Source organism: Notolepis coatsorum (genome assembly GCF_963971535.1).
Source record: "Notolepis coatsorum genome assembly, chromosome: 6".
Lineage (NCBI taxonomy): Eukaryota > Metazoa > Chordata > Actinopteri > Aulopiformes > Paralepididae > Notolepis > Notolepis coatsorum.
This window is the reverse complement of record NC_140170.1, coordinates 12,801,014-12,828,903: the sequence shown is the minus strand read 5'-3', so window position 1 is coordinate 12,828,903 and position 27,890 is coordinate 12,801,014. Positions and strand designations below refer to the sequence as shown.

The window sequence follows — 27,890 nt, the reverse complement described above, 5'->3', positions numbered from 1 at the left end:
CCCTTCCTGCTGACTTGTTGTACAGCGATGTACCCTTCCTGCTGACTTGTTGTACAGAGTTGTACCCTTCCTGCTGACTTGTTGTTCAGAGATGTACCCTTCCTGCTGACTTGTTGTTCAGAGTTGTACCCTTCCTTCCTGCTGACTTGTTGTTCAGCGATGTACCCTTCCTGCTGACTTGTTGTTCAGAGATGTACCCTTCCTGCTGACTTGTTGTTCAGAGTTGTACCTTCCTGCTGACTTGTTGTTCAGAGTTGTACCCTTCCTGCTGACTTGTTCTTCAGAGATGTACCTTCCTGCTGACTTGTTGTTCAGAGTTGTACCCTTCCTCTGACTTGTTCTTCAGAGTTGTACCCTTCCTGCTGACTTGTTGTACAGAGATGTACCCTTCCTGCTGACTTGTTGTACAGAGATGTACCCTTCCTGCTGACTTGTTGTTCAGAGTTGTACCTTCCTGCTGACTTGTTGTTCAGAGATGTACCCTTCCTGCTGACTTGTTGTTCAGAGATGTACCTTCCTGCTGACTTGTTGTACAGAGATGTACCCTTCCTGCTGACTTGTTCTTCAGAGTTGTACCTTCCTGCTGACTTGTTGTTCAGAGATGTACCTTCCTGCTGACTTGTTGTTCAGAGTTGTACCTTCCTGCTGACTTGTTGTTCAGAGATGTACCCTTCCTGCTGACTTGTTGTTCAGAGATGTACCCTTCCTGCTGACTTGTTCTTCAGAGTTGTACCTTCCTGCTGACTTGTTCTTCAGAGTTGTACCCTTCCTGCTGACTTGTTGTTCAGAGATGTACCCTTCCTGCTGACTTGTTGTTCAGAGTTGTACCCTTCCTGCTGACTTGTTGTTCAGAGTTGTACCCTTCCTGCTGACTTGTTGTTCAGAGTTGTACCCTTCCTGCTGACTTGTTGTTCAGAGTTGTACCTTCCTGCTGACTTGTTGTTCAGCGATGTACCCTTCCTGCTGACTTGTTGTACAGAGATGTACCCTTCCTGCTGACTTGTTGTACAGAGATGTACCCTTCCTGCTGACTTGTTGTTCAAAGATGTACCCTTCCTGCTGACTTGTTCTTCAGAGATGTACCCTTCCTGCTGACTTGTTGTTCAGAGTTGTACCCTTCCTGCTGACTTGTTCTTCAGAGATGTACCTTCCTGCTGACTTGTTGTTCAGAGTTGTACCCTTCCTGCTGACTTGTTCTTCAGAGATGTACCCTTCCTGCTGACTTGTTGTTCAGAGTTGTACCCTTCCTGCTGACTTGTTCTTCAGAGATGTACCCTTCCTGCTGACTTGTTGTTCAGAGATGTACCCTTCCTGCTGACTTGTTGTTCAGAGTTGTACCTTCCTGCTGACTTGTTGTACAGAGTTGTACCTTCCTGCTGACTTGTTGTTCAGAGTTGTACCCTTCCTGCTGACTTGTTGTTCAGAGTTGTACCTTCCTGCTGACTTGTTGTTCAGAGTTGTACCCTTCCTGCTGACTTGTTGTTCAGAGTTGTACCCTTCCTGCTGACTTGTTGTTCAGAGATGTACCCTTCCTGCTGACGTGTTGTTCAGAGTTGTACCCTTCCTGCTGACTTGTTCTTCAGAGTTGTACCCTTCCTGCTGACTTGTTGTTCAGAGTTGTACCCTTCCTGCTGACTTGTTGTTCAGAGTTGTACCCTTCCTGCTGACTTGTTCTTCAGAGTTGTACCTTCCTGCTGACTTGTTGTTCAGAGTTGTACCTTCCTGCTGACTTGTTGTTCAGAGATGTACCTTCCTGCTGACTTGTTGTTCAGAGTTGTACCTTCCTGCTGACTTGTTGTTCAGAGTTGTACCTTCCTGCTGACTTGTTGTACAGAGTTGTACCTTCCTGCTGACTTGTTGTTCAGAGATGTACCCTTCCTGCTGACTTGTTGTTCAGAGTTGTACCTTCCTGCTGACTTGTTGTTCAGAGATGTACCCTTCCTGCTGACTTGTTGTTCAGAGTTGTACCCTTCCTGCTGACTTGTTGTACACAGAGTTGTACCCTTCCTGCTGACTTGTTGTTCAGAGATGTACCCTTCCTGCTGACTTGTTGTACAGAGTTGTACCTTCCTGCTGACTTGTTGTTCAGAGATGTACCCTTCCTGCTGACTTGTTGTTCAGAGTTGTACCCTTCCTGCTGACTTGTTGTTCAGAGTTGTACCCTTCCTGCTGACTTGTTGTTCAGAGTTGTACCTTCCTGCTGACTTGTTGTTCAGCGATGTACCCTTCCTGCTGACTTGTTGTACAGAGATGTACCCTTCCTGCTGACTTGTTGTACAGAGATGTACCCTTCCTGCTGACTTGTTGTTCAGAGATGTACCCTTCCTGCTGACTTGTTCTTCAGAGATGTACCCTTCCTGCTGACTTGTTGTTCAGAGTTGTACCCTTCCTGCTGACTTGTTCTTCAGAGATGTACCTTCCTGCTGACTTGTTGTTCAGAGTTGTACCCTTCCTGCTGACTTGTTCTTCAGAGATGTACCCTTCCTGCTGACTTGTTGTTCAGAGTTGTACCCTTCCTGCTGACTTGTTCTTCAGAGATGTACCCTTCCTGCTGACTTGTTGTTCAGAGATGTACCCTTCCTGCTGACTTGTTGTTCAGAGTTGTACCTTCCTGCTGACTTGTTGTACAGAGTTGTACCTTCCTGCTGACTTGTTGTTCAGAGTTGTACCTTCCTGCTGACTTGTTGTTCAGAGTTGTACCCTTCCTGCTGACTTGTTGTTCAGAGTTGTACCCTTCCTGCTGACTTGTTGTTCAGAGATGTACCCTTCCTGCTGACGTGTTGTTCAGAGTTGTACCCTTCCTGCTGACTTGTTCTTCAGAGTTGTACCCTTCCTGCTGACTTGTTGTTCAGAGTTGTACCCTTCCTGCTGACTTGTTGTTCAGAGTTGTACCCTTCCTGCTGACTTGTTCTTCAGAGTTGTACCTTCCTGCTGACTTGTTGTTCAGAGTTGTACCTTCCTGCTGACTTGTTGTTCAGAGATGTACCTTCCTGCTGACTTGTTGTTCAGAGTTGTACCTTCCTGCTGACTTGTTGTTCAGAGTTGTACCTTCCTGCTGACTTGTTGTACAGAGTTGTACCTTCCTGCTGACTTGTTGTTCAGAGATGTACCCTTCCTGCTGACTTGTTGTTCAGAGTTGTACCTTCCTGCTGACTTGTTGTTCAGAGATGTACCCTTCCTGCTGACTTGTTGTTCAGAGTTGTACCCTTCCTGCTGACTTGTTGTACACAGAGTTGTACCCTTCCTGCTGACTTGTTGTTCAGAGATGTACCCTTCCTGCTGACTTGTTGTACAGAGTTGTACCTTCCTGCTGACTTGTTGTTCAGAGATGTACCCTTCCTGCTGACTTGTTGTTCAGAGTTGTACCCTTCCTGCTGACTTGTTGTTCAGAGTTGTACCCTTCCTGCTGACTTGTTGTTCAGAGATGTACACTTCCTGCTGACTTGTTCTTCAGAGTTGTACCCTTCCTTCCTGCTGACTTGTTCTTCAGAGATGTACCTTCCTTCTGACTTGTTGTACAGAGTTGTACCTTCCTGCTGACTTGTTGTTCAGAGTTGTACCTTCCTTCTGACTTGTTGTTCAGAGTTGTACCTTCCTTCTGACTTGTTATTCAGAGTTGTACCCTTCCTGCTGACTTGTTGTTCAGAGTTGTACCTTCCTTCTGACTTGTTGTTCAGAGTTGTACCCTTCCTGCTGACTTGTTGTTCAGAGTTGTACCCTTCCTGCTGACTTGTTGTTCAGAGTTGTACCCTTCCTGCTGACTTGTTGTTCAGAGTTGTACCCTTCCTGCTGACTTGTTGTTCAGAGATGTACACTTCCTGCTGACTTGTTCTTCAGAGTTGTACCCTTCCTTCCTGCTGACTTGTTCTTCAGAGATGTACCTTCCTTCTGACTTGTTGTACAGAGTTGTACCTTCCTGCTGACTTGTTGTTCAGAGTTGTACCTTCCTTCCGACTTGTTGTTCAGAGTTGTACCTTCCTTCTGACTTGTTATTCAGAGTTGTACCCTTCCTGCTGACTTGTTGTTCAGAGTTGTACCTTCCTTCTGACTTGTTGTTCAGAGATGTACCCTTCCTGCTGACTTGTTCTTCAGAGATGTACCCTTCCTGCTGACTTGTTGTTCAGAGTTGTACCTTCCTGCTGACTTGTTGTTCAGAGTTGTACCCTTCCTGCTGACTTGTTGTACAGAGTTGTACCTTCCTGCTGACTTGTTGTTCAGAGATGTACCCTTCCTGCTGACTTGTTGTTCAGAGTTGTACCTTCCTGCTGACTTGTTGTTCAGAGTTGTACCCTTCCTGCTGACTTGTTCTTCAGAGTTGTACCTTCCTGCTGACTTGTTGTTCAGAGTTGTACCCTTCCTGCTGACTTGTTGTTCAGAGTTGTACCTTCCTGCTGACTTGTTGTTCAGAGATGTACCTTCCTGCTGACTTGTTGTTCAGAGTTGTACCTTCCTGCTGACTTGTTGTTCAGAGTTGTACCTTCCTGCTGACTTGTTGTACAGAGTTGTACCTTCCTGCTGACTTGTTGTTCAGAGATGTACCCTTCCTGCTGACTTGTTGTTCAGAGTTGTACCTTCCTGCTGACTTGTTGTTCAGAGATGTACCCTTCCTGCTGACTTGTTGTTCAGAGTTGTACCCTTCCTGCTGACTTGTTGTACACAGAGTTGTACCCTTCCTGCTGACTTGTTGTTCAGAGATGTACCCTTCCTGCTGACTTGTTGTACAGAGTTGTACCTTCCTGCTGACTTGTTGTTCAGAGATGTACCCTTCCTGCTGACTTGTTGTTCAGAGTTGTACCCTTCCTGCTGACTTGTTGTTCAGAGTTGTACCCTTCCTGCTGACTTGTTGTTCAGAGATGTACACTTCCTGCTGACTTGTTCTTCAGAGTTGTACCCTTCCTTCCTGCTGACTTGTTCTTCAGAGATGTACCTTCCTTCTGACTTGTTGTACAGAGTTGTACCTTCCTGCTGACTTGTTGTTCAGAGTTGTACCTTCCTTCTGACTTGTTGTTCAGAGTTGTACCTTCCTTCTGACTTGTTATTCAGAGTTGTACCCTTCCTGCTGACTTGTTGTTCAGAGTTGTACCTTCCTTCTGACTTGTTGTTCAGAGTTGTACCCTTCCTGCTGACTTGTTGTTCAGAGTTGTACCCTTCCTGCTGACTTGTTGTTCAGAGTTGTACCCTTCCTGCTGACTTGTTGTTCAGAGTTGTACCCTTCCTGCTGACTTGTTGTTCAGAGATGTACACTTCCTGCTGACTTGTTCTTCAGAGTTGTACCCTTCCTTCCTGCTGACTTGTTCTTCAGAGATGTACCTTCCTTCTGACTTGTTGTACAGAGTTGTACCTTCCTGCTGACTTGTTGTTCAGAGTTGTACCTTCCTTCTGACTTGTTGTTCAGAGTTGTACCTTCCTTCTGACTTGTTATTCAGAGTTGTACCCTTCCTGCTGACTTGTTGTTCAGAGTTGTACCTTCCTTCTGACTTGTTGTTCAGAGATGTACCCTTCCTGCTGACTTGTTCTTCAGAGATGTACCCTTCCTGCTGACTTGTTGTTCAGAGTTGTACCCTTCCTGCTGACTTGTTGTTCAGAGTTGTACCCTTCCTGCTGACTTGTTGTACAGAGTTGTACCTTCCTGCTGACTTGTTGTTCAGAGATGTACCCTTCCTGCTGACTTGTTGTTCAGAGTTGTACCTTCCTGCTGACTTGTTGTTCAGAGTTGTACCCTTCCTGCTGACTTGTTCTTCAGAGTTGTACCTTCCTGCTGACTTGTTGTTCAGAGTTGTACCCTTCCTGCTGACTTGTTGTTCAGAGTTGTACCTTCCTGCTGACTTGTTGTTCAGAGATGTACCCTTCCTGCTGACTTGTTGTTCAGAGTTGTACCCTTCCTTCCTGATGACTTGTTGTTCAGAGTTGTACCCTTCCTGCTGACTTGTTGTTCAGAGTTGTACCCTTCCTGCTGACTTGTTGTACAGAGTTGTACCCTTCCTGCTGACTTGTTGTACAGAGTTGTACCCTTCCTGCTGACTTGTTGTTCAGAGATGTACCCTTCCTGCTGACTTGTTGTTCAGAGATGTACCTTCCTGCTGACTTGTTGTTCAGAGATGTACCCTTCCTGCTGACTTGTTGTTCAGAGATGTACCCTTCCTGCTGACTTGTTGTTCAGAGTTGTACCCTTCCTGCTTACTTGTTGTACAGAGTTGTACCCTTCCTGCTGACTTGTTGTTCAGAGATGTACCCTTCCTGCTGACTTGTTCTTCAGAGATGTTCCCTTCCTGCTGACTTGTTGTTCAGAGTTGTACCCTTCCTGCTGACTTGTTGTTCAGAGTTGTACCCTTCCTGCTGACTTGTTGTTCAGAGTTGTACCTTCCTGCTGACTTGTTGTTCAGAGTTGTACCTTCCTACTGACTTGTTGTTCAGAGTTGTACCCTTCCTGCTGACTTGTTGTTCAGAGATGTACACTTCCTGCTAACTTGTTCTTCAGAGTTGTACCCTTCCTGCTGACTTGTTGTTCAGAGTTGTACCCTTCCTGCTGACTTGTTGTTCAGAGTTGTACCCTTCCTGCTGACTTGTTGTTCAGAGTTGTACCTTCCTACTCACTTGTTGTTCAGAGATGTACCCTTCCTGCTGACTTGTTGTACCCTTCCTGCTGACTTGTTCTTCAGAGTTGTACCCTTCCTGCTGACTTGTTGTACAGAGTTGTACCCTTCCTGCTGACTTGTTGTACAGAGTTGTACCTTCCTGCTGACTTGTTGTTCAGAGATGTACCCTTCCTGCTGACTTGTTGTTCAGAGTTGTACCTTCCTGCTGACTTGTTGTTCAGAGTTGTACCTTCCTGCTGACTTGTTGTTCAGAGATGTACCCTTCCTGCTGACTTGTTGTACCCTTCCTGCTGACTTGTTCTTCAGAGATGTACCCTTCCTGCTGACTTGTTGTTCAGAGTTGTACCTTCCTGCTGACTTGTTCTTCAGAGATGTACCCTTCCTGCTGACTTGTTCTTCAGAGTTGTACCCTTCCTGCTGACTTGTTGTACAGAGATGTACCCTTCCTGCTGACTTGTTGTACAGAGATGTACCCTTCCTGCTGACTTGTTGTACAGAGATGTACCCTTCCTGCTGACTTGTTGTTCAGAGTTGTACCCTCCCTGCTGACTTGTTGTTCAGAGTTGTACCCTTCCTGCTGACTTGTTGTTCAGAGATGTACCCTTCCTGCTGACTTGTTGTTCAGAGATGTACCCTTCCTGCTGACTTGTTGTTCAGAGATGTACCCTTCCTGCTGACTTGTTCTTCAGAGTTGTACCCTTCCTTCCTGCTGACTTGTTCTTCAGAGTTGTACCTTCCTGCTGACTTGTTGTTCAGAGTTGTACCCTTCCTGCTGACTTGTTGTTCAGAGATGTACCCTTCCTGCTGACTTGTTGTTCAGAGTTGTACCCTGAACACACCTCGACCTTCCAGACGGGGTGGAGGCACTGCCCTCATGACATCTCCTTCATGGGCTACAAACGTAACACCACTCCCAGAACTGTCACTCTCCTCTCTCGAATATCATGCAGTATCTGTCTCTAATCCTTTCAATCTCACCATTGTTACACTCTACCGCCCTCCAGGTCCGCTCGATCACTTCACAGATGAGCTGGACATGCTTCTTAGCTCCTTACCGGAAGATGGTACCCCTCTCCTTCTACTGGGCGACTTCAACCTGCCTGACTCATCTCAGTCAGTCATAGTAGTCTCCCTCCTACAATCGTTTGACCTGACTCCCACTCCCATGCCTCCCACCCACAAAGCAGGCAACTCCTTGGATCTCATATTTTCCCGTAACTCCAGCATCATTAACACCACGGTAACTCCCCTACATGTATCTGACCATTCCTTCATATCCTTCTCACTAACTCTCATGCTTAACCGAAAGGTCTTCACCCCAACTCAAACAGTCTCACTCAGACGCAACCTGCCCTCCCTATCCCCCTCCACCCTCTCCTCTGACATACTATCCGCTCTACCTTTGAGTGACACCTTCTCTGCTCTCTCCACAGAGATGGCAACCTCCACCCTCCTTTCAGCCCTTGCAACCTCCTTCGACAAGCTCTGTCCCCTCGTTGAGAAACCTGCCCGCCGTTCCCCACCCAGTCCATGGCTGACAGATCCAGTGAGAGAACAAAGACAGGTCCTGAGAGCAGCTGAAAGGAAGTATAGAAAGTCACGCCTCACTGCTGACATCGACACATATCACAACCTCTTGTTAACATTCTCCAAAACCATCACTAATGCCAAAGCTTCTTTCTTCCACCATAGGATCGAGGCCTCTGCCAAGAATCTTCGCAAACTGCATGCTACCATGTCCTCCCTCCTCACTCCCCCCCCACCCCCCCCTCCCTCATCTTTCTCTGCCGAAGACTTTGCGATCTTCTTTGAGGAAAAAGTGGAGAACATCCGCAGCTCCTTCTCCCAACCCCCACCCATTCCAAATGCTGAATCGAGAACCTCATCCTTCACTCTGTCATCTTTCTCTCCCATTACAGAAGCAGAGACCCTGACACTGGTAACGTCAAACCGTCCGACTACTTGCCAGCTGGACCAGCTACCCTCCCCACTCCTCCAGACCATAGCACCAGACATCCTCCCATTCCTAACTGCAACCATCAACTCCTCACTCAACTCGGGGGTGGTCCCCACCTCCCTAAAACAAGCCAGAGTCACGCCGCTTATAAAAAAACCAACCCTGAACCCTACTGTCATAGGCAACTACCGTCCTGTCTCTCTTCTCTCCTTCCTTTCTAAAACACTTGAACGTGCTGTATCCAACCAACTTACTACTTATCTCTTACAGAATGACCTCCTAGACCCTAATCAGTCAGGCTTCAGGACTGGTCACTCCACAGAGACAGCCCTCATTGCGGTCACAGAGGCACTTCACTTAGCAAAAGCGAAAGGCCTCTCCTCTGTCCTGATTCTCCTAGATCTATCTGCAGCCTTCGACACAGTCAACCACCAGATCCTCCTTGCGGCCCTCGCAGGAATGGGAGTGGCTGGCTCTGCGCTGACATGGCTGTCATCATACCTCAATGACCGCTCCTACCAAGTGTCATGGAGAGGGACCCTGTCGGCCACCCGCCCCCTGCGGACGGGTGTCCCCCAGGGCTCGGTTCTAGGACCCCTTCTCTTCTCCCTCTACACTAAATCACTGGGTAACATTATCACGTCTCATGGCTTCTCCTACCATTGTTATGCCGACGATACTCAACTCTTCCTCTCCTTCCCTCCCTCAGATATCCACGTCTCTGTGCGGATCTCGGCCTGTCTGTCCGACATCTCAGCCTGGATGACGTCCAACCACCTCAAACTGAACCTAAGCAAAACAGAATTGCTCCACCTGCCGGCCAAATCCTCCCCCCTAACCGACCTTTCAATCACAGTCGAGAATGCAGCTGTGACTGCGTCCCCGACCGCCAAGAACCTTGGTGTTGTCCTCGACGACCAGTTGAACTTCTCTGCTCACATCGCAGCGACGACCAGAACCTGCCGATTCCTCCTGAGCAACGTCAGAAGGATACGCCCCTTCCTGACAAAAGAAGCCACCCAACTCCTCGTCCAATCAACAGTCATCTCCCGCCTCGACTACTGCAATGCACTGCTCGCTGGCCTCCCGGCCACTGCCACTAAGCCTCTTCAACTCATTCAGAACGCAGCGGCCCGCCTGATCTCAAACCTACCGAAGTCGGCCCATGTCACCCCACTTCTTAGGGACCTGCACTGGCTCCCCATTGCTGCACGAATCCGCTTCAAGGCCCTCGACCTAGCATACCGTGCGGCAAAGGGAACCGCTCCCGCCTACCTCCGGTCAATGGTCTCTAACTACACACCCTCAAGACCCCTACGCTCTGCATCTTCTGGCCGCCTCAGACCTACTCCTATCCAAGCTCCGGGAGGGTCATCAAAGAGAAGTCGCCTATTCTCAGTCCTTGCCCCACAATGGTGGAATGAACTACCCACCCCAGTTAGGACAGCCGAATCACGTCCAATCTTTCGCCGTCGACTAAAGACGCACTTCTTCAACCATTATCTGAATTAAAAAAAAAAAAAAAAAAAAACAATAAAAAAATCTAACCCTAACTAACCGTACTGTCATGCACTTGTCCTAATAAACTAACCTACACTGTAGCACTCAACACTTTGATGAACATTGTTGCTCAGCTGATAGAGTTGTGCCCTTCCTGATGGCTTGTCGTACAGAACTTGTAAGTCGCTTTGGATAAAAGCGTCAGCTAAATGACTAAATGTAAATGTAAATGTACCCTTCCTGCTGACTTGTTGTTCAGAGTTGTACCTTCCTGCTGACTTGTTGTTCAGAGTTGTACCCTTCCTGCTGACTTGTTGTTCAGAGTTGTACCCTTCCTTCCTGCTGACTTGTTGTTCAGAGTTGTACCCTTCCTGCTGACTTGTTGTTCAGAGATGTACCTTCCTGCTGACTTGTTGTTCAGAGTTGTACCCTTCCTGCTGACTTGTTGTTCAGAGTTGTACCCTTCCTGCTGACTTGTTGTTCAGAGTTGTACCTTCCTGCTGACTTGTTGTTCAGAGTTGTACCCTTCCTGCTGACTTGTTCAGAGTTGTACCCTTCCTGCTGACTTGTTGTTCAGAGTTGTACCTTCCTGCTGACTTGTTGTTCAGAGTTGTACCCTTCCTGCTGACTTGTTCTTCAGAGATGTACCCTTCCTGCTGACTTGTTGTTCAGAGATGTACCCTTCCTGCTGACTTGTTGTTCAGAGTTGTACCCTTCCTGCTGACTTGTTGTTCAGAGTTGTACCTTCCTGCTGACTTGTTGTTCAGAGATGTACCCTTCCTGCTGACTTGTTGTACAGAGTTGTACCTTCCTGCTGACTTGTTCTTCAGAGTTGTACCTTCCTGCTGACTTTTTCTTCAGAGTTGTACCTTCCTGCTGACTTGTTGTTCAGAGATGTACCTTCCTGCTGACTTGTTGTTCAGAGATGTACCTTCCTGCTGACTTGTTCTTCAGAGTTGTACCTTCCTGCTGACTTGTTCTTCAGAGTTGTACCCTTCCTGCTGACTTGTTCTTCAGAGTTGTACCCTTCCTGCTGACTTGTTATTCAGAGTTGTACCCTTCCTGCTGACTTGTTGTTCAGAGTTGTACCCTTCCTGCTGACTTGTTGTTCAGAGTTGTACCTTCCTGCTGACTTGTTGTTCAGAGTTGTACCTTCCTGCTGACTTGTTATTCAGAGTTGTACCCTTCCTGCTGACTTGTTGTTCAGAGTTGTACCTTCCTGCTGACTTGTTGTTCAGAGTTGTACCCTTCCTGTTGACTTGTTGTTCAGAGATGTACCTTCCTGCTGACTTGTTGTTCAGAGTTGTACCCTTCCTGCTGACTTGTTGTTCAGAGTTGTACCTTCCTGCTGACTTGTTGTTCAGCGATGTACCCTTCCTGCTGACTTGTTGTTCAGAGTTGTACCCTTCCTGCTGACTTGTTGTTCAGAGATGTACCCTTCCTGCTGACTTGTTGTTCAGAGTTGTACCCTTCCTGCTGACTTGTTGTTCAGAGATGTACCCTTCCTGCTGACGTGTTGTTCAGAGTTGTACCCTTCCTGCTGACTTGTTCTTCAGAGTTGTACCCTTCCTGCTGACTTGTTGTTCAGAGTTGTACCCTTCCTGCTGACTTGTTGTTCAGAGTTGTACCCTTCCTGCTGACTTGTTCTTCAGAGTTGTACCTTCCTGCTGACTTGTTGTTCAGCGTTGTACCTTCCTGCTGACTTGTTGTTCAGAGATGTACCCTTCCTGCTGACTTGTTGTTCAGAGTTGTACCCTTCCTGCTGACTTGTTGTACAGAGTTGTACCTTCCTGCTGACTTGTTGTTCAGAGATGTACCCTTCCTGCTGACTTGTTGTTCAGAGTTGTACCTTCCTGCTGACTTGTTGTTCAGAGATGTACCCTTCCTGCTGACTTGTTGTTCAGAGTTGTACCCTTCCTGCTGACTTGTTGTACACAGAGTTGTACCCTTCCTGCTGACTTGTTGTTCAGAGATGTACCCTTCCTGCTGACTTGTTGTACAGAGTTGTACCTTCCTGCTGACTTGTTGTTCAGAGATGTACCCTTCCTGCTGACTTGTTGTTCAGAGTTGTACCCTTCCTGCTGACTTGTTGTTCAGAGTTGTACCCTTCCTGCTGACTTGTTGTTGAGAGATGTACCCTTCCTGCTGACTTGTTGTTCAGAGTTGTACCCTTCCTGCTGACTTGTTGTTCAGAGATGTACCTCCCTGCTGACTTGTTCTTCAGAGATGTACCTTCCTGCTGACTTGTTGTTCAGAGATGTACCTTCCTGCTGACTTGTTCTTCAGAGTTGTACCTTCCTGCTGACTTGTTGTTCAGAGTTGTACCCTTCCTGCTGACTTGTTGTTCAGAGATGTACCTTCCTGCTGACTTGTTCTTCAGAGATGTACCCTTCCTGCTGACTTGTTGTTCAGAGATGTACCCTTCCTGCTGACTTGTTGTTCAGAGTTGTACCTTCCTGCTGACTTGTTCTTCAGAGTTGTACCTTCCTGCTGACTTGTTGTTCAGAGTTGTACCCTTCCTGCTGACTTGTTGTTCAGAGTTGTACCCTTCCTGCTGACTTGTTGTTCAGAGTTGTACCTTCCTGCTGACTTGTTCTTCAGAGTTGTACCCTTCCTGCTGACTTGTTGTTCAGAGTTGTACCCTTCCTGCTGACTTGTTCTTCAGAGTTGTACCCTTCCTGCTGACTTGTTCTTCAGAGTTGTACCCTTCCTGCTGACTTGTTGTTCAGAGATGTACCCTTCCTGCTGACTTGTTGTTCAGAGTTGTACCCTTCCTGCTGACTTGTTCTTCAGAGTTGTACCCTTCCTGCTGACTTGTTGTTCAGAGTTGTACCTTCCTGCTGACTTGTTGTTCAGAGTTGTACCTTCCTGCTGACTTGTTGTTCAGAGATGTACCCTTCCTGCTGACTTGTTCTTCAGAGTTGTACCCTTCCTGCTGACTTGTTCTTCAGAGTTGTACCCTTCCTGCTGACTTGTTGTTCAGAGTTGTACACTTCCTGCTGACTTGTTCTTCAGAGTTGTACCCTTCCTTCCTGCTGACTTGTTCTTAAGAGATGTACCTTCCTTCTGACTTGTTCTTCAGAGTTGTACCCTTCCTGCTGACTTGTTCTTCAGAGTTGTACCCTTCCTGCTGACTTGTTGTTCAGAGTTGTACACTTCCTGCTGACTTGTTCTTCAGAGTTGTACCCTTCCTTCCTGCTGACTTGTTCTTCAGAGTTGTACCCTTCCTGCTGACTTGTTCTTCAGAGTTGTACCTTCCTGCTGACTTGTTCTTCAGAGTTGTACCTTCCTGCTGACTTGTTGTTCAGAGTTGTACCCTTCCTGCTGACTTGTTGTACAGAGTTGTACCTTCCTGCTGACTTGTTGTTCAGAGATGTACCCTTCCTGCTGACTTGTTGTTCAGAGTTGTACCTTCCTGCTGACTTGTTGTACAGAGTTGTACCCTTCCTGCTGACTTGTTGTTCAGAGTTGTACCTTCCTGCTGACTTGTTGTTCAGAGATGTACCCTTCCTGCTGACTTGTTGTTCAGAGATGTACCCTTCCTGCTGACTTGTTCTTCAGAGATGTACCCTTCCTGCTGACTTGTTGTTCAGAGTTGTACCTTCCTGCTGACTTGTTCTTCAGAGTTGTACCTTCCTGCTGACTTGTTGTTCAGAGTTGTACCTTCCTGCTGACTTGTTGTACAGAGTTGTACCTTCCTGCTGACTTGTTTGTTCAGAGATGTACCCTTCCTGCTGACTTGTTATTCAGAGTTGTACCCTTCCTGCTGACTTGTTGTTCAGAGTTGTACCTTCCTGCTGACTTGTTGTTCAGAGTTGTACCCTTCCTGCTGACTTGTTGTACAGAGATGTACCCTTCCTGCTGACTTGTTGTTCAGAGTTGTACCCTTCCTGCTGACTTGTTGTTCAGAGTTGTACCTTCCTGCTGACTTGTTGTTCAGAGTTGTACCTTCCTGCTGACTTGTTCTTCAGAGTTGTACCCTTCCTGCTGACTTGTTGTTCAGAGTTGTACCCTTCCTGCTGACTTGTTGTTCAGAGTTGTACCCTTCCTGCTGACTTGTTGTTCAGAGATGTACCTTCTTGCTGACTTGTTGTTCAGAGTTGTACCCTTCCTGCTGACTTGTTGTTCAGAGTTGTACCCTTCCTTCTGACTTGTTGTACAGAGATGTACCTTCCTGCTGACTTGTTGTTCAGAGATGTACCCTTCCTGCTGACTTGTTGTTCAGAGATGTACCCTTCCTGCTGACTTGTTGTTCAGAGTTGTACCCTTCCTGCTGACTTGTTTGTATTATTTGTAAGTCTCTTTGGATGAAAGTGTTCAGCTAAATGACTTAATGTGGATGAAAGTGTTCAGCTAAATGACTTAATGTGGATGAAAGTGTTCAGCTAAATGACTTAATGTGGATGAAAGTGTTCAGCTAAATGACTTAATGTAAGTGTAAATATCAACGCCCCACCCCCTCCATCTGGTCTCGTTCTTTATAGGTTCTACTCTGCTGAGATTGTTTGTGGCCTTGAGTTCCTGCATTCCAAGGGGATCATCTACAGGTTAGAACACAACGCACAACACCTGAACGTACAGTATGGACACTAGGGATGGGCATATATTTTTGAATATTCGAATAGTAAATTATAGTGTAGTGTATTGAGAGGGGCTGGGCGATAAAACGATAACGATAATTATCGCGATATATTTTAATAATCGATATCGAAAAGGAAATAAATATTGTTTGTGACCTGCAACAGGGCCGTTTTAAAACCAGAGACAGTGGACAGACTTGTCTTTCTTGCCTGCAACTTAAAGTAATGGCTTTGCTTGTCCAAATGACAATACTGACCAAATTGAGATATATTTGTCTCTTGTCCATTTATTTTGTTTGCTTTCTAATTTAAAATACAGTTTGAAACCGTATGTACACAGTAGGCTATGTGTGCTAGCAGAGCTAGACTCCAGTCACGAGTCACGGTGCACATGTGCGGTGGTTTGTCCACCAAAAAAGCACCAAAAGATAGAAAAGAAACTAGCAGAGCCAGAACTGTTCAACTCCCCTGGAGCCACAGCCAGCAGAGAAGCCGGTTTACTTTCGCTTTCAAACCAGCTGCAGCCTGAGAACTGGAGTGTGAGGGGATGTAACACTAAAGATGGCAGCAACGACAAAGAATTGCTGCAAAATAAACATACATCTTTTTTTATACTTATAACAATATTGATAATTATCGATCTCGCGTGATATGATAACATTATTATATCGTTATCGCGATATCATTTTTGGCCATATCACCCAGCCCTAAGGGGACCCTATTAACTGTTACACCGTAGGCTGGGTACAGCTCGCTAGCTAGCAGTCTGTTGGATTGGAGGGGGGGGGGGGGGGGGGGTAGATGAGTATTGGAATAGTAATTGAATAATTAATAGAGTTTTGCCCATCCCTAATGGACACCCAAACAACTGCCTCTTTGCACTGCTGCGGTCAGGCAAGCGCTACCGGAGTCTCATGGCCAGTACAGAGAGACTCAGAAGGAGCTTCTATCCCCAGGCCATCAGGATGCTCAACGACTCTATGTAGTTCAAGTTTCTTTAATAGTTGTCATACAGAAGTACAGAATACTTTTATACAAAATGCTTCTTACTGTTTCGCTCCAGAGACTGTGCTAGACAAGATAGTATGAAATAAAAATAAAAATAGTATAGCATGTAAAATAGAAGTGAAAAATGAGGTCACAGTGTTCAGTATAGACATATGTACAATGTTCGATGCAGAATAGAAGTAACTGAGTTACCATACAATATACAATATACTATGCAATGTACTAATATACAATACTATATAGTGCAGAGCAGAAATGGGATGAGGTACAATTTAGGTACAATTTACAGTAAGGTGTGCGAGTTGTAGTGCAAATCCTTTACCAATAAATATAAAGTGTAAAGTGTGTTTAGGTGTTCTAAAGCAGCGGTTCTCAACAGGGGTTCCCCGGCACACAGGGGTTCCGCGGAGAGCTGCCAGGGGTTCCGCGAGATGCCTGGCAATGTTCTTTAAAAATATAGAATGACAACAGTCTTATTTTGAAAATCCTATAGCGGGTCTCATTTCTGCCCACGCGCAGCTCCAGCTAAATAACTAGGCTCCGAAAGCTAGCAACATTTAGGTCATTATGATACTCTTATTTTGAAACTCCGTGGTGTCGTGACTCATATCCGTTCTACAGCACACAGCCAATAAGGATGCATCTCAACACAGAAGGCTGAGCAGTGAGCTTAGCGTCTCTCAGCTCAGCTGGCAGTAGTAGCGTACTCTGGATCTGGAACGCGGACATTGAAACACAGCAAGGATAGTGTTTTTGCGACCCAAAACAAATCCCTGCTGTTTTATTCCGCAACGGGTCAAATGCATATAACATGCTTTGCAATACTTGCCATTCCTTTGTGGCCACGTTGTGTTTAAGACCGGAATGAATGTCCCTTTAGCATAAGCTAACAACAAGCCCTGTTCAGAGCGACAGAGAACAGCAGGGTGGGGACTTGGAAGGAGGACTGGGAAGGAGGGGGGGGGGGGGCATTCTCCCTCTATGTGTGTGCGTTTGAAAATATATGATGAAGTCAGACTACTATATTATATTGATAGTAAATGTACTGAGGGTGGACAGACAGATTATGTTGATATTTAAACATAAAAAATACAATACATAATAAATGTATCCATGATCATCATGCAACATAAAACAATTGCAGGAACGGTTTGGGAGAGGAAGGTGTTTTAGGTTGCGTGTTCCAAAAAATGTACTTAAAGTTTAAAGCTCAATATATCAAAACGTGGCACTTTATAGTGAACAGGCACTTTATAGTGAATCCAAATTATTTTTTGGATTACAGAAAATTATCCCTAAAGTGCTATCTGATGCAGCTGCACTGTTTTCCATGAAAATACCATATTTGGATAAGTTTGACCATTTCAAAAAATCTGAAAATCATTAAGTCACTCTGGATAAAAAAAGACTTTACAGACAACATTGAGACAAAGCTTCCTGACACATCTCCATCCAAACTCTTGGAAGAACTCATTGAAATCTCATCTGATACCACCTGGAGAGCTAGTTTCAGAGTGTGGTGCTGAGTACCAAGTATCTCATGATGCTGCAGTTAAGGTGTTGATACCATTCAGCCCCACATATCTGTGTGAAGCTGGCTTTTCATCCATGACAGCTCTGAAAACAAAATATAGGGCCAAGTTGAGCCTTGATGATGACATGCGTGTTGCCTTGTCAAAGATCTCCCCACGTATTGACCGTATTATTAGCCAGCAGCAGCGGACCTCGCATTGAGCTAGAAATGTCCACTGAGTGAACGAGTGCTTATTTTCTGTATTTATTTATATTTTTTGAGAAATGGTAACTTGGTGATCCTTTTCTGTATTTAAAAAAAATACATGATTTTCTGTTTTTGAGAAATTGTCAAACTTATCCAAATATGCTATTTTTATGGAGAACAGTGCAGCTGCAACAGATAGCACTTTAGTGATCCTTTTCTGTATTAAAAAAAAAATACATGATTTTCAGTTTTTTCTTAAATAAACATTATTTTGAAAGCAAGCACTTTTGTCATCAGATTCAGACAACTTTATTGATCCCGCGTGGGGCAATTCATATTTGCAGATTCACCAACAAGCAACAAAGACAAACAAACAACAAAACATCTCAACGACAGCACGGCAAATAAAGAATCATTGTATCATCATTGTAGCAAAAAAGACAGGACCGAAAAAGTCTTTATCGTATGTAGGGGTGCCCTGGAATATTTTATTGAACACAGGGGTGCCTTGGCAGCAGAAAGGTTGAGAACCCCTGTTCTAAAGTGTGTAAAGTGGGTGCTGCAGTGAGTTGCCCGTTTAAAGTGAGTGTGTGCGTGTGGATGTGTGTGCTGTGTGCATTTGATGGTTGTTACATAGTGTTATTGTTCGTTTAGCAGCCTGATGGCCTGGGGATAGAAGCTTTTTCTGAGTATTTCTGTGCTCGCCTTAAGACTCCGGTATCGCTTGCCTGACCGCAGCAGCATGTAACATCATCAACCCATCCATCTACACTCATTGCACACACATCCACATGCACACACTCACTTTAAACATTCACATAGACATTTTAAACACTTTTTAACACTACACCATATTTTATCTTTATTACTAAAAGATTTGCATTACATCTCTACCTCATATTTGTACTTTAGTTTTGTATATTGTATATTTTGTATAGTGTTTGGTCTTTATGTCAGGAGGCTCATACAGAACCAAGCATTTCACTGGAATGTACATGTACCTTATGTGACAAATAAAACACAACTTGAAACTTGAAACACACATTAAGCATTAATACAATTCAATTATCATAATCTACCGTGAATCGCCACTTTCTTTCCAGTGAGACGTGTTGACCGTCCTCTTCTCCGCAGGGACCTGAAGTTGGACAACGTGATGCTGAACCACGAGGGGCACATAAAGATTGCGGACTTCGGCATGTGCAAGGAGAACGTGTTCGGAGAGAACCACGCCACCACCTTCTGCGGAACCCCGGACTACATCGCCCCGGAGGTACGAGACCTTCTAACCCTAACCCTAACCGGAGGTACAGTACGAGACATTCTAACCCTAACCCTAACCGGAGGTACAGTACGAGACCTTCTAACCCTAACCGGAGGTACAGTACGAGACCTTCTAACCCTAACCGGAGGTACAGTACGAGACCTTCTAACCCTAACCCTAACCGGAGGTACAGTACGAGACCTTCTCCCTTTGCTTTGGAATAACATTGGAACGTAGCTGCTGTAAAAACTGGGCTAGATTAGATTAGATTAGATTCAGATGTATTGTCATCATCATGCAGCACAAGTACAGTACAACGAAAAGAGGTTTGGCGTCCAACCAGAGTGCAAATGTAACAGTAAAGGGCAATAGAGGGAATAAACTGGGTATAAAATATATACATTTGTATTACTGAGTCTTTTCGTTGTACTGTACTATAAATATTGTGACGAGCCTGGTGGTGTTCAAGCTCGACACGGAGCAAAACAAACTAGTTCAATGTCCACACAAGCACAATTTCAATAAATAAATGATATTTATTGTTTAACAGCACAAGTCCAATGGGCAATAGGGTAATCCAAAAACAGTCCAGGGTCAAAAAACGTATCAGGCTCTCGTACAAAAGAAGGGATTGTTCACTACTCAGAGTTGTCTTCCGGTCCAGGGTCAGTACACAAGGGGGTTTCTCAGCCAGTCCAGGGTCCAGTACGCAAAGAACACCTTCTCGCCTTCACCTCTCCTCTCACTACATCTCACCTTCACCTCTCCTCTCACTACCTCTCACCTTCACCTCTCCTCTCACTACCTCTCACCTTCACCTCTCCTCTCACTACCTCTCACCTTCACCTCTCCTCTCACTACCTCTCACCTTCACCTCTCCTCTCACTACCTCTCACCTTCACCTCTCCTCTCACTACCTCTCACCTCCACCTCTCCTCTCACTACCTCTCTCCTTCACCTCTCCTCTCACTACCTCTCTCCTTCACCTCTCCTCTCACTACCTCTCACATTCACCTCTCCTCTCACTACCTCTCACCTTCACCTCCTCTCACTACCTCTCACCTTCACCTCTCCTCTCACTACCTCTCACCGTCACCTCTCCTCTCACTACCTCTCACCTTCACCTCTCCTCTCACTACCTCTCACCTTCACCTCTCCTCTCACTACCTCTCACCTTCACCTCTCCTCTCACTACCTCTCACCTTCACCTCTCCTCTCACTACCTCTCGCCTTCACCTCTCCTCTCACTACCTCTCACCTTCACCTCTCCTCTCACTACCTCTCACCTTCACCTCTCCTCTCACTACCTCTCACCTTCACCTCTCCTCTCACTACCTCTCACCTTCACCTCTCCTCTCACTACCTCTCACCTTCACCTCTCCTCTCACTACCTCTCACCTTCACCTCTCCTCTCACTACCTCTCACCTTCACCTCTCCTCTCACCACCTCTCACCTTCACCTCTCCTCTCACTACCTTTCACCTTCACCTCTCCTCTCACTACCTCTCACCTTCACCTCTCCTCTCACTACCTCTCACCTTCACCTCTCCTCTCACTACCTCTCACCTTCACCTCTCCTCTCACTACCTCTCACCTTCACCTCTCCTCTCACTACCTCTCACCTTCACCTCTCCTCTCACTACCTCTCACCTTCACCTCTCCTCTCACTACCTCTCACCTCCACCTCTCCTCTCACTACCTCTCACCTTCACCTCTCCTCTCACTACCTCTCACCTTCACCTCTCCTCTCACTACCTCTCACCTTCACCTCTCCTCTCACTACCTCTCACCTTCACCTCTCCTCTCACTACCTCTCACCTTCACCTCTCCTCTCACTACCTCTCACCTTCACCTCTCCTCTCACTACCTCTCACCTTCACCTCTCCTCTCACTACCTCTCACCGTCACCTCTCCTCTCACTACCTCTCACCTTCACCTCTCCTCTCACTACCTCTCACCTTCACCTCTCCTCTCACTACCTCTCACCTTCACCTCTCCTCTCACTACCTCTCACCTTCACCTCTCCTCTCACTACCTCTCACCTCCACCTCTCCTCTCACTACCTCTCTCCTTCACCTCTCCTCTCACTACCTCTCACCTTCACCTCTCCTCTCACTACCTCTCACCTTCACCTCTCCTCTCACTACCTCTCACCTTCACCTCTCCTCTCACTACCTCTCACCTTCACCTCTCCTCTCACTACCTCTCACCTTCACCTCTCCTCTCACTACCTCTCACCTTCACCTCTCCTCTCACTACCTCTCACCTTCACCTCTCCTCTCACTACCTCTCACCTTCACCTCTCCTCTCACTACCTCTCTCCTTCACCTCTCCTCTCACTACCTCTCTCCTTCACCTCTCCTCTCACTACCTCTCACCTTCACCTCTCCTCTCACTACCTCTCTCCTTCACCTCTCCTCTCACTACCTCTCACCTTCACCTCTCCTCTCACTACCTCTCTCCTTCACCTCTCCTCTCACTACCTCTCTCCTTCACCTCTCCTCTCACTGCCTCTCACCTTTACCTCTCCTCTCACTACCTCTCTTAGCTCCTACCTCACCTCCTCTCAACAACACTCCATCCGTCCCAGTGTTTTATGCCATGTGTGTCTGGTGTGTGTGTGTGCGTGTGGGATGTGGGTGATCCAATGGTGCACAGGTGTGTTCTATCACTCCCAACTGCTTCCACTCCTTCTCCCATCCTTCACACAGCCATGGGACGGGGGGCAATATCCGACACAATATATATATATATATATATATATATATATATATATATATATATATATATATATATATATATATATATATAATATATATATAACATAATATAAATATAATATAATCTATACTACTAGCAAGTATTCCAGACCAAAGATCCGGACTATCCCTATTCCCACAATGGCCGGTCATTGCACTCACAGATCACCATGGTGACTTTAAATGAAGGGATAAAAACATACAAACCCTAAAGTAAAGTAAAGGAACCGTGTACCTCTTCCACCACTGGTGATTTTATTCATGTGTTAATGTATTTGTATCTCGTCCCGTCAGATCCTGCTGGGACAGAAGTACTCCTTCTCAGTGGACTGGTGGTCGTTCGGCGTCCTGCTGTACGAGATGCTGATTGGCCAGTCTCCGTTCCACGGGGACGACGAGGACGAGCTGTTTGAGTCCATCCGCATGGACACGCCTCACTTCCCCCGCTGGATCACCAAGGAGGCCAAGGACCTGATGGAGAAGGTCTGCACCATTCAACTTTTCTTTTGTTCAAATAATAGCTCTACATTCTGACAGTCATCACTGATATAGAGTGTCTGGTCAGTAACATGGGTCTCTCAGTCCCTCCACTCTGCAGTAAACAGCCATCACTGATATAGAGTGTCTGGTCAGTAACATGGGTCTCCCAGTCCCTCCACTCTGCAGTAAACAGTCATCACTGATACAGAGTGTCTGGTCAGTAACATGGGTCTCTCAGTCCCTCCACTCTGCAGTAAACAGTCATCACTGATACAGAGTGTCTGGTCAGTAACATGGGTCTCCCAGTCCCTCCTGCTCTGCAGTAAACAGTCATCACTGATATAGAGTGTCTGGTCAGTAACATGGGTCTCCCAGTCCCTCCACTCTGCAGTAAACAGCCATCACTGATATAGAGTGTCTGGTCAGTAACATGGATCTCCCAGTCCCTCCACTCTGCAGTAAACAGCCATCACTGATATATAGTGTCTGGTCAGTAACATGGGTCTCCCAGTCCCTCCACTCTGCAGTAAACAGCCATCACTGATATAGAGTGTCTGGTCAGTAACATGGGTCTCTCAGTCCCTCCACTCTGCAGTAAACAGTCATCACTGATATAGAGTGTCTGGTCAGTAACATGGGTCTCCCAGTCCCTCCACTCTGCAGTAAACAGCCATCACTGATATAGAGTGTCTGGTCAGTAACATGGATCTCCCAGTCCCTCCACTCTGCAGTAAACAGTCATCACTGATATAGAGTGTCTGGTCAGTAACATGGATCTCCCAGTCCCTCCACTCTGCAGTAAACAGTCATCACTGATATAGAGTGTCTGGTCAGTAACATGGGTCTCCCAGTCTCTCCACTCTGCAGTAAACAGCCATCACTGATAGTGTCTGGTCAGTAACATGGGTCTCCCAGTCCCTCCACTCTGCAGTAAACAGTCATCACTGATATAGTGTCTGGTCAGTAACATGGGTCTCCCAGTCCCTCCACTCTGCAGTAAACAGTCATTACTGATATATAGTGTCTGGTCAGTAACATGGGTCTCCCAGTCCCTCCACTCTGCAGTAAACAGTCATCACTGATACAGAGTGTCTGGTCAGTAACATGGGTCTCCCAGTCCCTCCACTCTGCAGTAAACAGCCATCACTGATATAGAGTGTCTGGTCAGTAACATGGGTCTCCCAGTCCCTCCACTCTGCAGTAAACAGCCATCACTGATACAGAGTGTCTGGTCAGTAACATGCATTTAGTATAATACACGTTGCAGTAATATTACCAGCCTCCCAGGAATTACCCTAGACCGCTCTAAAACCATACTTATATTCACCACGGTATAAAACGGGAATGTATGGATGAAAAGATTATTTCTTTTTCACATATTGAACGATAGATACTCAATGTCAAATGGGCCATAGTATTGTATCCATAGCTATAATATAGAATATAGTTATAGCCCTGCAAACACCGCCACATATTCCTATACTTTAGAATGCTGGCCTTTTAACCACACATACCACACCACACGCATATCGCTCCGGTGCTGATTGAGTTAATGAATTTATAATTAACTCAATCAGTGCCAGACCAGATGATAGTCGGGTTATCTCGCCATGCGTTGAGCGCCAGGACCCCCGAAAACCCGAGTATAGTCTGGCTTTCATCGTTATTTCTTTTATTTGATATTTTGATTAATTTCAGGCACACGGACCATATAGGCCGTAAGGTGAAGGCTGTATCGTTTCATCCCGTTCCCACCTCGGCGGACTATGCAATTTTCACTCTGGGTGAAAGATATATTGGTGTAGATTTAGGAATAAAAAGTTCTCCAAGTTGGGACTAGATCTTTCCTCGCGAACGGATACTTGGTCACCGCAGAGTTTTATTTTACGTAATTGGTGCGAGTTCGGTCACGTATCTTGCGCTCGACCAATAGCAGCTCTCTTTGTTGCAAGGATACGGCCATCCGGTGACAACAAATGACATCCGCAGAGTAATGTTACGGACGAAAATGGACAAAAAAATACCTTCTAAAGTTCGCAAAAAGGTTTCTAAACGATGTTATATGCATCTCACGTCCGTTCAGAAAGAACGTGCACAAGATTGTACACAGACACGGTGGGATAGATATAGAAACTGTGTCGAACGGTGGCTTAACCTACCAGAATCATACCATTACGGAGACATACAAACATTGTTTAGAGATCGATTTGTGTCATAAATGTCATGATATATCTGTATATCTGTATGTCGTGTATGTCATAAATGTCATGATGAATTGAAAATGGGGGACCCTGATGTAAACAAGATGAAAGTCTTTCTCTGGTCTGCCTCCCCTTAACAATTGTGTGTATTGAGCCGTACTGGTTGGGCACAGAGAACCGGTTCTAATAGGAACCGGTTCCTAACTTTGTTAATTAATACCCTAGTTACAGTACAGCAACCAAATTAACTGTATCAAGTCAACTGACAATGTTCCTAACTTTGTTAATTAATACCCTAGTTACAGTACAGCAACCAAATTAACTGTATCAAGTCAACTGACAATGTGAATAGTATGAAAATTTTTTACGATTTTTCAAAAAATCTCCTGCGAAATAAGCTGTGACCTGTTTTGACCTGCACCTCAAAGAATCGGAATCGAGAATAGTTTAGAACAGGAATCGAAATGGAGAATCGGAACCGGAATCGTTCAAATCCAAACGATGCCCAACCCTTTGTACCCATTCTGCCATCTGTTAAATAAAGTTAAAGTTGTCCCCTTTCTTCCCCCCTCTCTCCTCTCTCCCTCCTCTCCTCTCCTCCCCTTTCCTCCCCCCTCTCTCTCCCTCTCTCTCCTCTCTCCTCCCCTCTCCTTTCTCTCTCCTCTCTCTCTCCTCCCCTCTCCTTCTCTCTCTCTTCCTCTCCTCTTCTCCTCCCTCTCTCTCTCCTCTCTCCCCTCCCCCCTCTCCTCTCCTCTCCTCTCCTCTCCCTCCCCTCCCCTCCCCTCTCCTCTCTCCTCTCTCCCCTCTCCCCCTCTCCTCTCTCCCCTCCCCTCCCTCTCCTCTCTCTCTCCTCTCTCTCTCCTCTCCTCTCCCCCTCTCCTCTCTTCCCCCCTCTCCTCTCTCTCTCTCTCTCCCTCTCTCCCTCTCCCCCCTCTCTCTCTCTCCTCTCCCTCTCCTCTCCCTCCCCTATCCCCTCTCTTCCCCCCTCTCTCCTCTCTCTCCTCTCTCTCCTCTCTCCCCTCTCCCCCCTCTCCTCTCTCTCTCCTCTCTCCCTCCTCCCATCTCCTCTCTCCTCTCTCCCCCTCTCCTCTCTCTCCTCTCTCTCTCCTCTCCTCTCCCTCTCCTCTCTCCTCTCTCTCCCCTCTCTCCTCTCTCTCTCCTCTCTCCTCTCCTCTCCTCCCCTCTCCTCTCTTCCCCCTCTCTCCTCTCTCCTCTCTCTCCTCTCTCCCCTCTCCCCCCTCTCCTCTCTCTCTCCTCCTCCTCTCCTCTCCTCTCCTCCCCTCCCCCTCTCCTCTCTTCCCCTCTCTCCTCTCTCTCTCTCCCTCTCCTCTCCCCCTCTCCTCTCTTCCCCCTCTCTCCTCTCTCTCCTCTCTCCCCTCTCCCTCCTCTCTCCCTCACCTCTCCTCTCCTCTCTCTCCTTCCCCAGTTGTTTGAGAGAGACCCCACTCGCAGGCTGGGCGTCGTGGGGAATATCCGCACGCAGACTTTCTTCAAAACCATCAACTGGCCGGCCTTGGAGATGAGGGAGGTGGAACCCCCCTTCAAACCCAAAGTGGTACGTTCCAGACGTGACTCAAAGCCCTGTACTGTTATTACTGGACCATGTCGGTGTGAGGTCAGTGGGGGTGATACTCACATACATTCTTGGAAGGGTTTGATCTGGAGATGGTAAATACATCGTCAGGCTCGGCATGTTGGAAGTCAAGTTTCTGGAACAATTTGTAGAGGATAACTCCGGCTTGACAGTGTTGAGTGGCGTCATTTCAATAAAAGCCAAGGCAAGGGGGGAGGGTGGGGGGGTGAAGGGGGCGTTTCCCCCCCTCTGTGGATTTTTTGGTCAAATCAGTTGTGCAATAGTCACTTTTGGTGAGTTGTTTCTATACAATTAACTTATATGACATTTAGGTATGACACAGGACTACAAAAGCATTTAAGTATATAAATGTGTCAACAGACTAAAGCAGGGAACCACAATATTTTGCATACAAATTATGCTGAGCAGAATGTAATATCATAACTAATGGGTTACTGAATGCTGAACTGCACTGTTATAATCACTAGGCGCCATTGTAAGACCTTACCTATGTCCCTGTATCACTTGTCTCTGCTGCCCTTTGACTAAAAAACGACTGTCGATTTTCCTTTTTTCTTTGGTGGCATATTTGAGTTAGTCACCTAGTAAAAGTCACCTAGATAGTAAAAGTGAGATAATTGACAATATCAAAACATGATAGGGCTGTACCGAATAGTTCGAAGCTTCGTTCATAATGTTGACATTCGGATTTGTAATTAAAAAAAGTATAAAAAGATTTAAATATTAATTGGCGAGTGTCATACCTCGTCAACGGCACGGCACGGCAACGCCTCTACTTCCTTAGGCGCCTAAGGAAGTTCAAAGTGAGTCAGAAGATCCTTAACACTTTCAGCACTAACTCGCCGAACGTTGAGCGCCAGGACCCCCGAAAACCCGAGTATAGTCGGGTTTTCATCGTTATTTCTTTTTTTTTTCTACTTTTTTCTCCTCCTTTTTTCTGTGATTTTTTTCTCCCCATCCCAATTTACCTCTCATGCCAATTCTCCCTCCCCTGTCCTGATCGTTGCTCGCATATGCCCCCCACTGGCCAGTTGTAGGGAGGATAGAAGCCGTGCATCACATGTCCCCTCCGATACATGTGGAGGCAGCCTGTCACATCTTTTCACCTGCCAGCGCGGACTCTCATTTGGTGAGGTGTAACGTGTAGGAGGCTCACACTGCCCCCGCCATTTTCCTGACTTTACTGTGCAGGCGCCCCAACCGACCTGTAGGAGTCGCTGTTCACAACTACCAGACTACCACCCTTCGACTTCCCACCCGCTAACTCTGCCAATTGAGTTAGTATGACAGCCAGCCCAAGCCGGAGGCAACGCCGACAGCCGGATTCAAACCCGGTGTCTCTTGCGTTGGTGACGAGCACAATGTCCTCTGCGCCACCCAGCCGCCTGGGTTTTCATCGTTATTTCTTTTATTCGATATTTACATTCATAAAACATGCAGGCAGCCTGTGTTATCACTGGGGATGGGTCTGAGATCGCAAAAGTCCGATACCGCCGTCTGCCGCCTTGCGGCCGCTATTGCACTCCATTTGAAACGATGTGGCTTGGTGTGTGGGCCGATCTGCGGCCAGTGGGCGGGGTCTAACTAGTCGGACAGGCCAAACGCTTATAACGCATGCATCGACGAGGGTCGGCCCCCCCCCCGGATCATGTTCATTACTGGATTACGTTGGCAACACGATCGACATCAGTACTTGGAATGGCGATCAGATAATTGGAATATTCTTTTCGGGACAGATCCTGGTCATGGTAAGGACTATATGGTATCAATATTGCATTGATCCAAAAATTCCTTCATGCGATCGGGGCGTGTGTGGTGTGTGTGTGTGGCGTGTTCCGTTGGTTGCGATCAAAGCACGGAGGCGCGCCATGATGAAACATAATACCAATAATCTAAATTTCATTTGAGAACAGTAGCTAGTCCAGGGAAGAAACGATAACGCTTTTACTAGAATCCTCTCCAGGACATCTGTAACAAGCGTTGCAGGGGTAAGGCTAAGAGAATAATCAAAGACTCTAGTCACCCAAACAACTGCCTCTTTGAACTGCTGCGGTCAGGCAAGCGATACCGGAGTCTCATGGCAAGCACAGAGAGACTCAGAAGGAGCTTCTATCCCCAGGCCATCAGGATGATCAATGACTATGTAACAGCCCATCATCTACACTCACTGCACACACATCCACATGCACACACTCACTTTAAACTAACACTCACTTTAGACACTTTAACAG

General features: G+C 46.5%; 1 protein-coding gene across 1 annotated transcript in view; it reads left to right on the top strand.

Annotated features, from left to right (window-relative positions):
• LOC311231081 (protein kinase C delta type-like) overlaps window positions 1–27,890 on the top strand; it is a 150,478-nt gene that overhangs the window by 117,981 nt on the left and 4,607 nt on the right. The window contains exons 13-16 of the mRNA XM_084317565.1: window positions 14,538–14,600; window positions 18,496–18,634; window positions 21,679–21,867; window positions 25,492–25,620. Of these exons, the coding sequence (XP_084173691.1) occupies window positions 14,538–14,600; window positions 18,496–18,634; window positions 21,679–21,867; window positions 25,492–25,620 (520 nt within the window). The remainder of the gene's footprint in view (window positions 1–14,537; window positions 14,601–18,495; window positions 18,635–21,678; window positions 21,868–25,491; window positions 25,621–27,890) is intronic.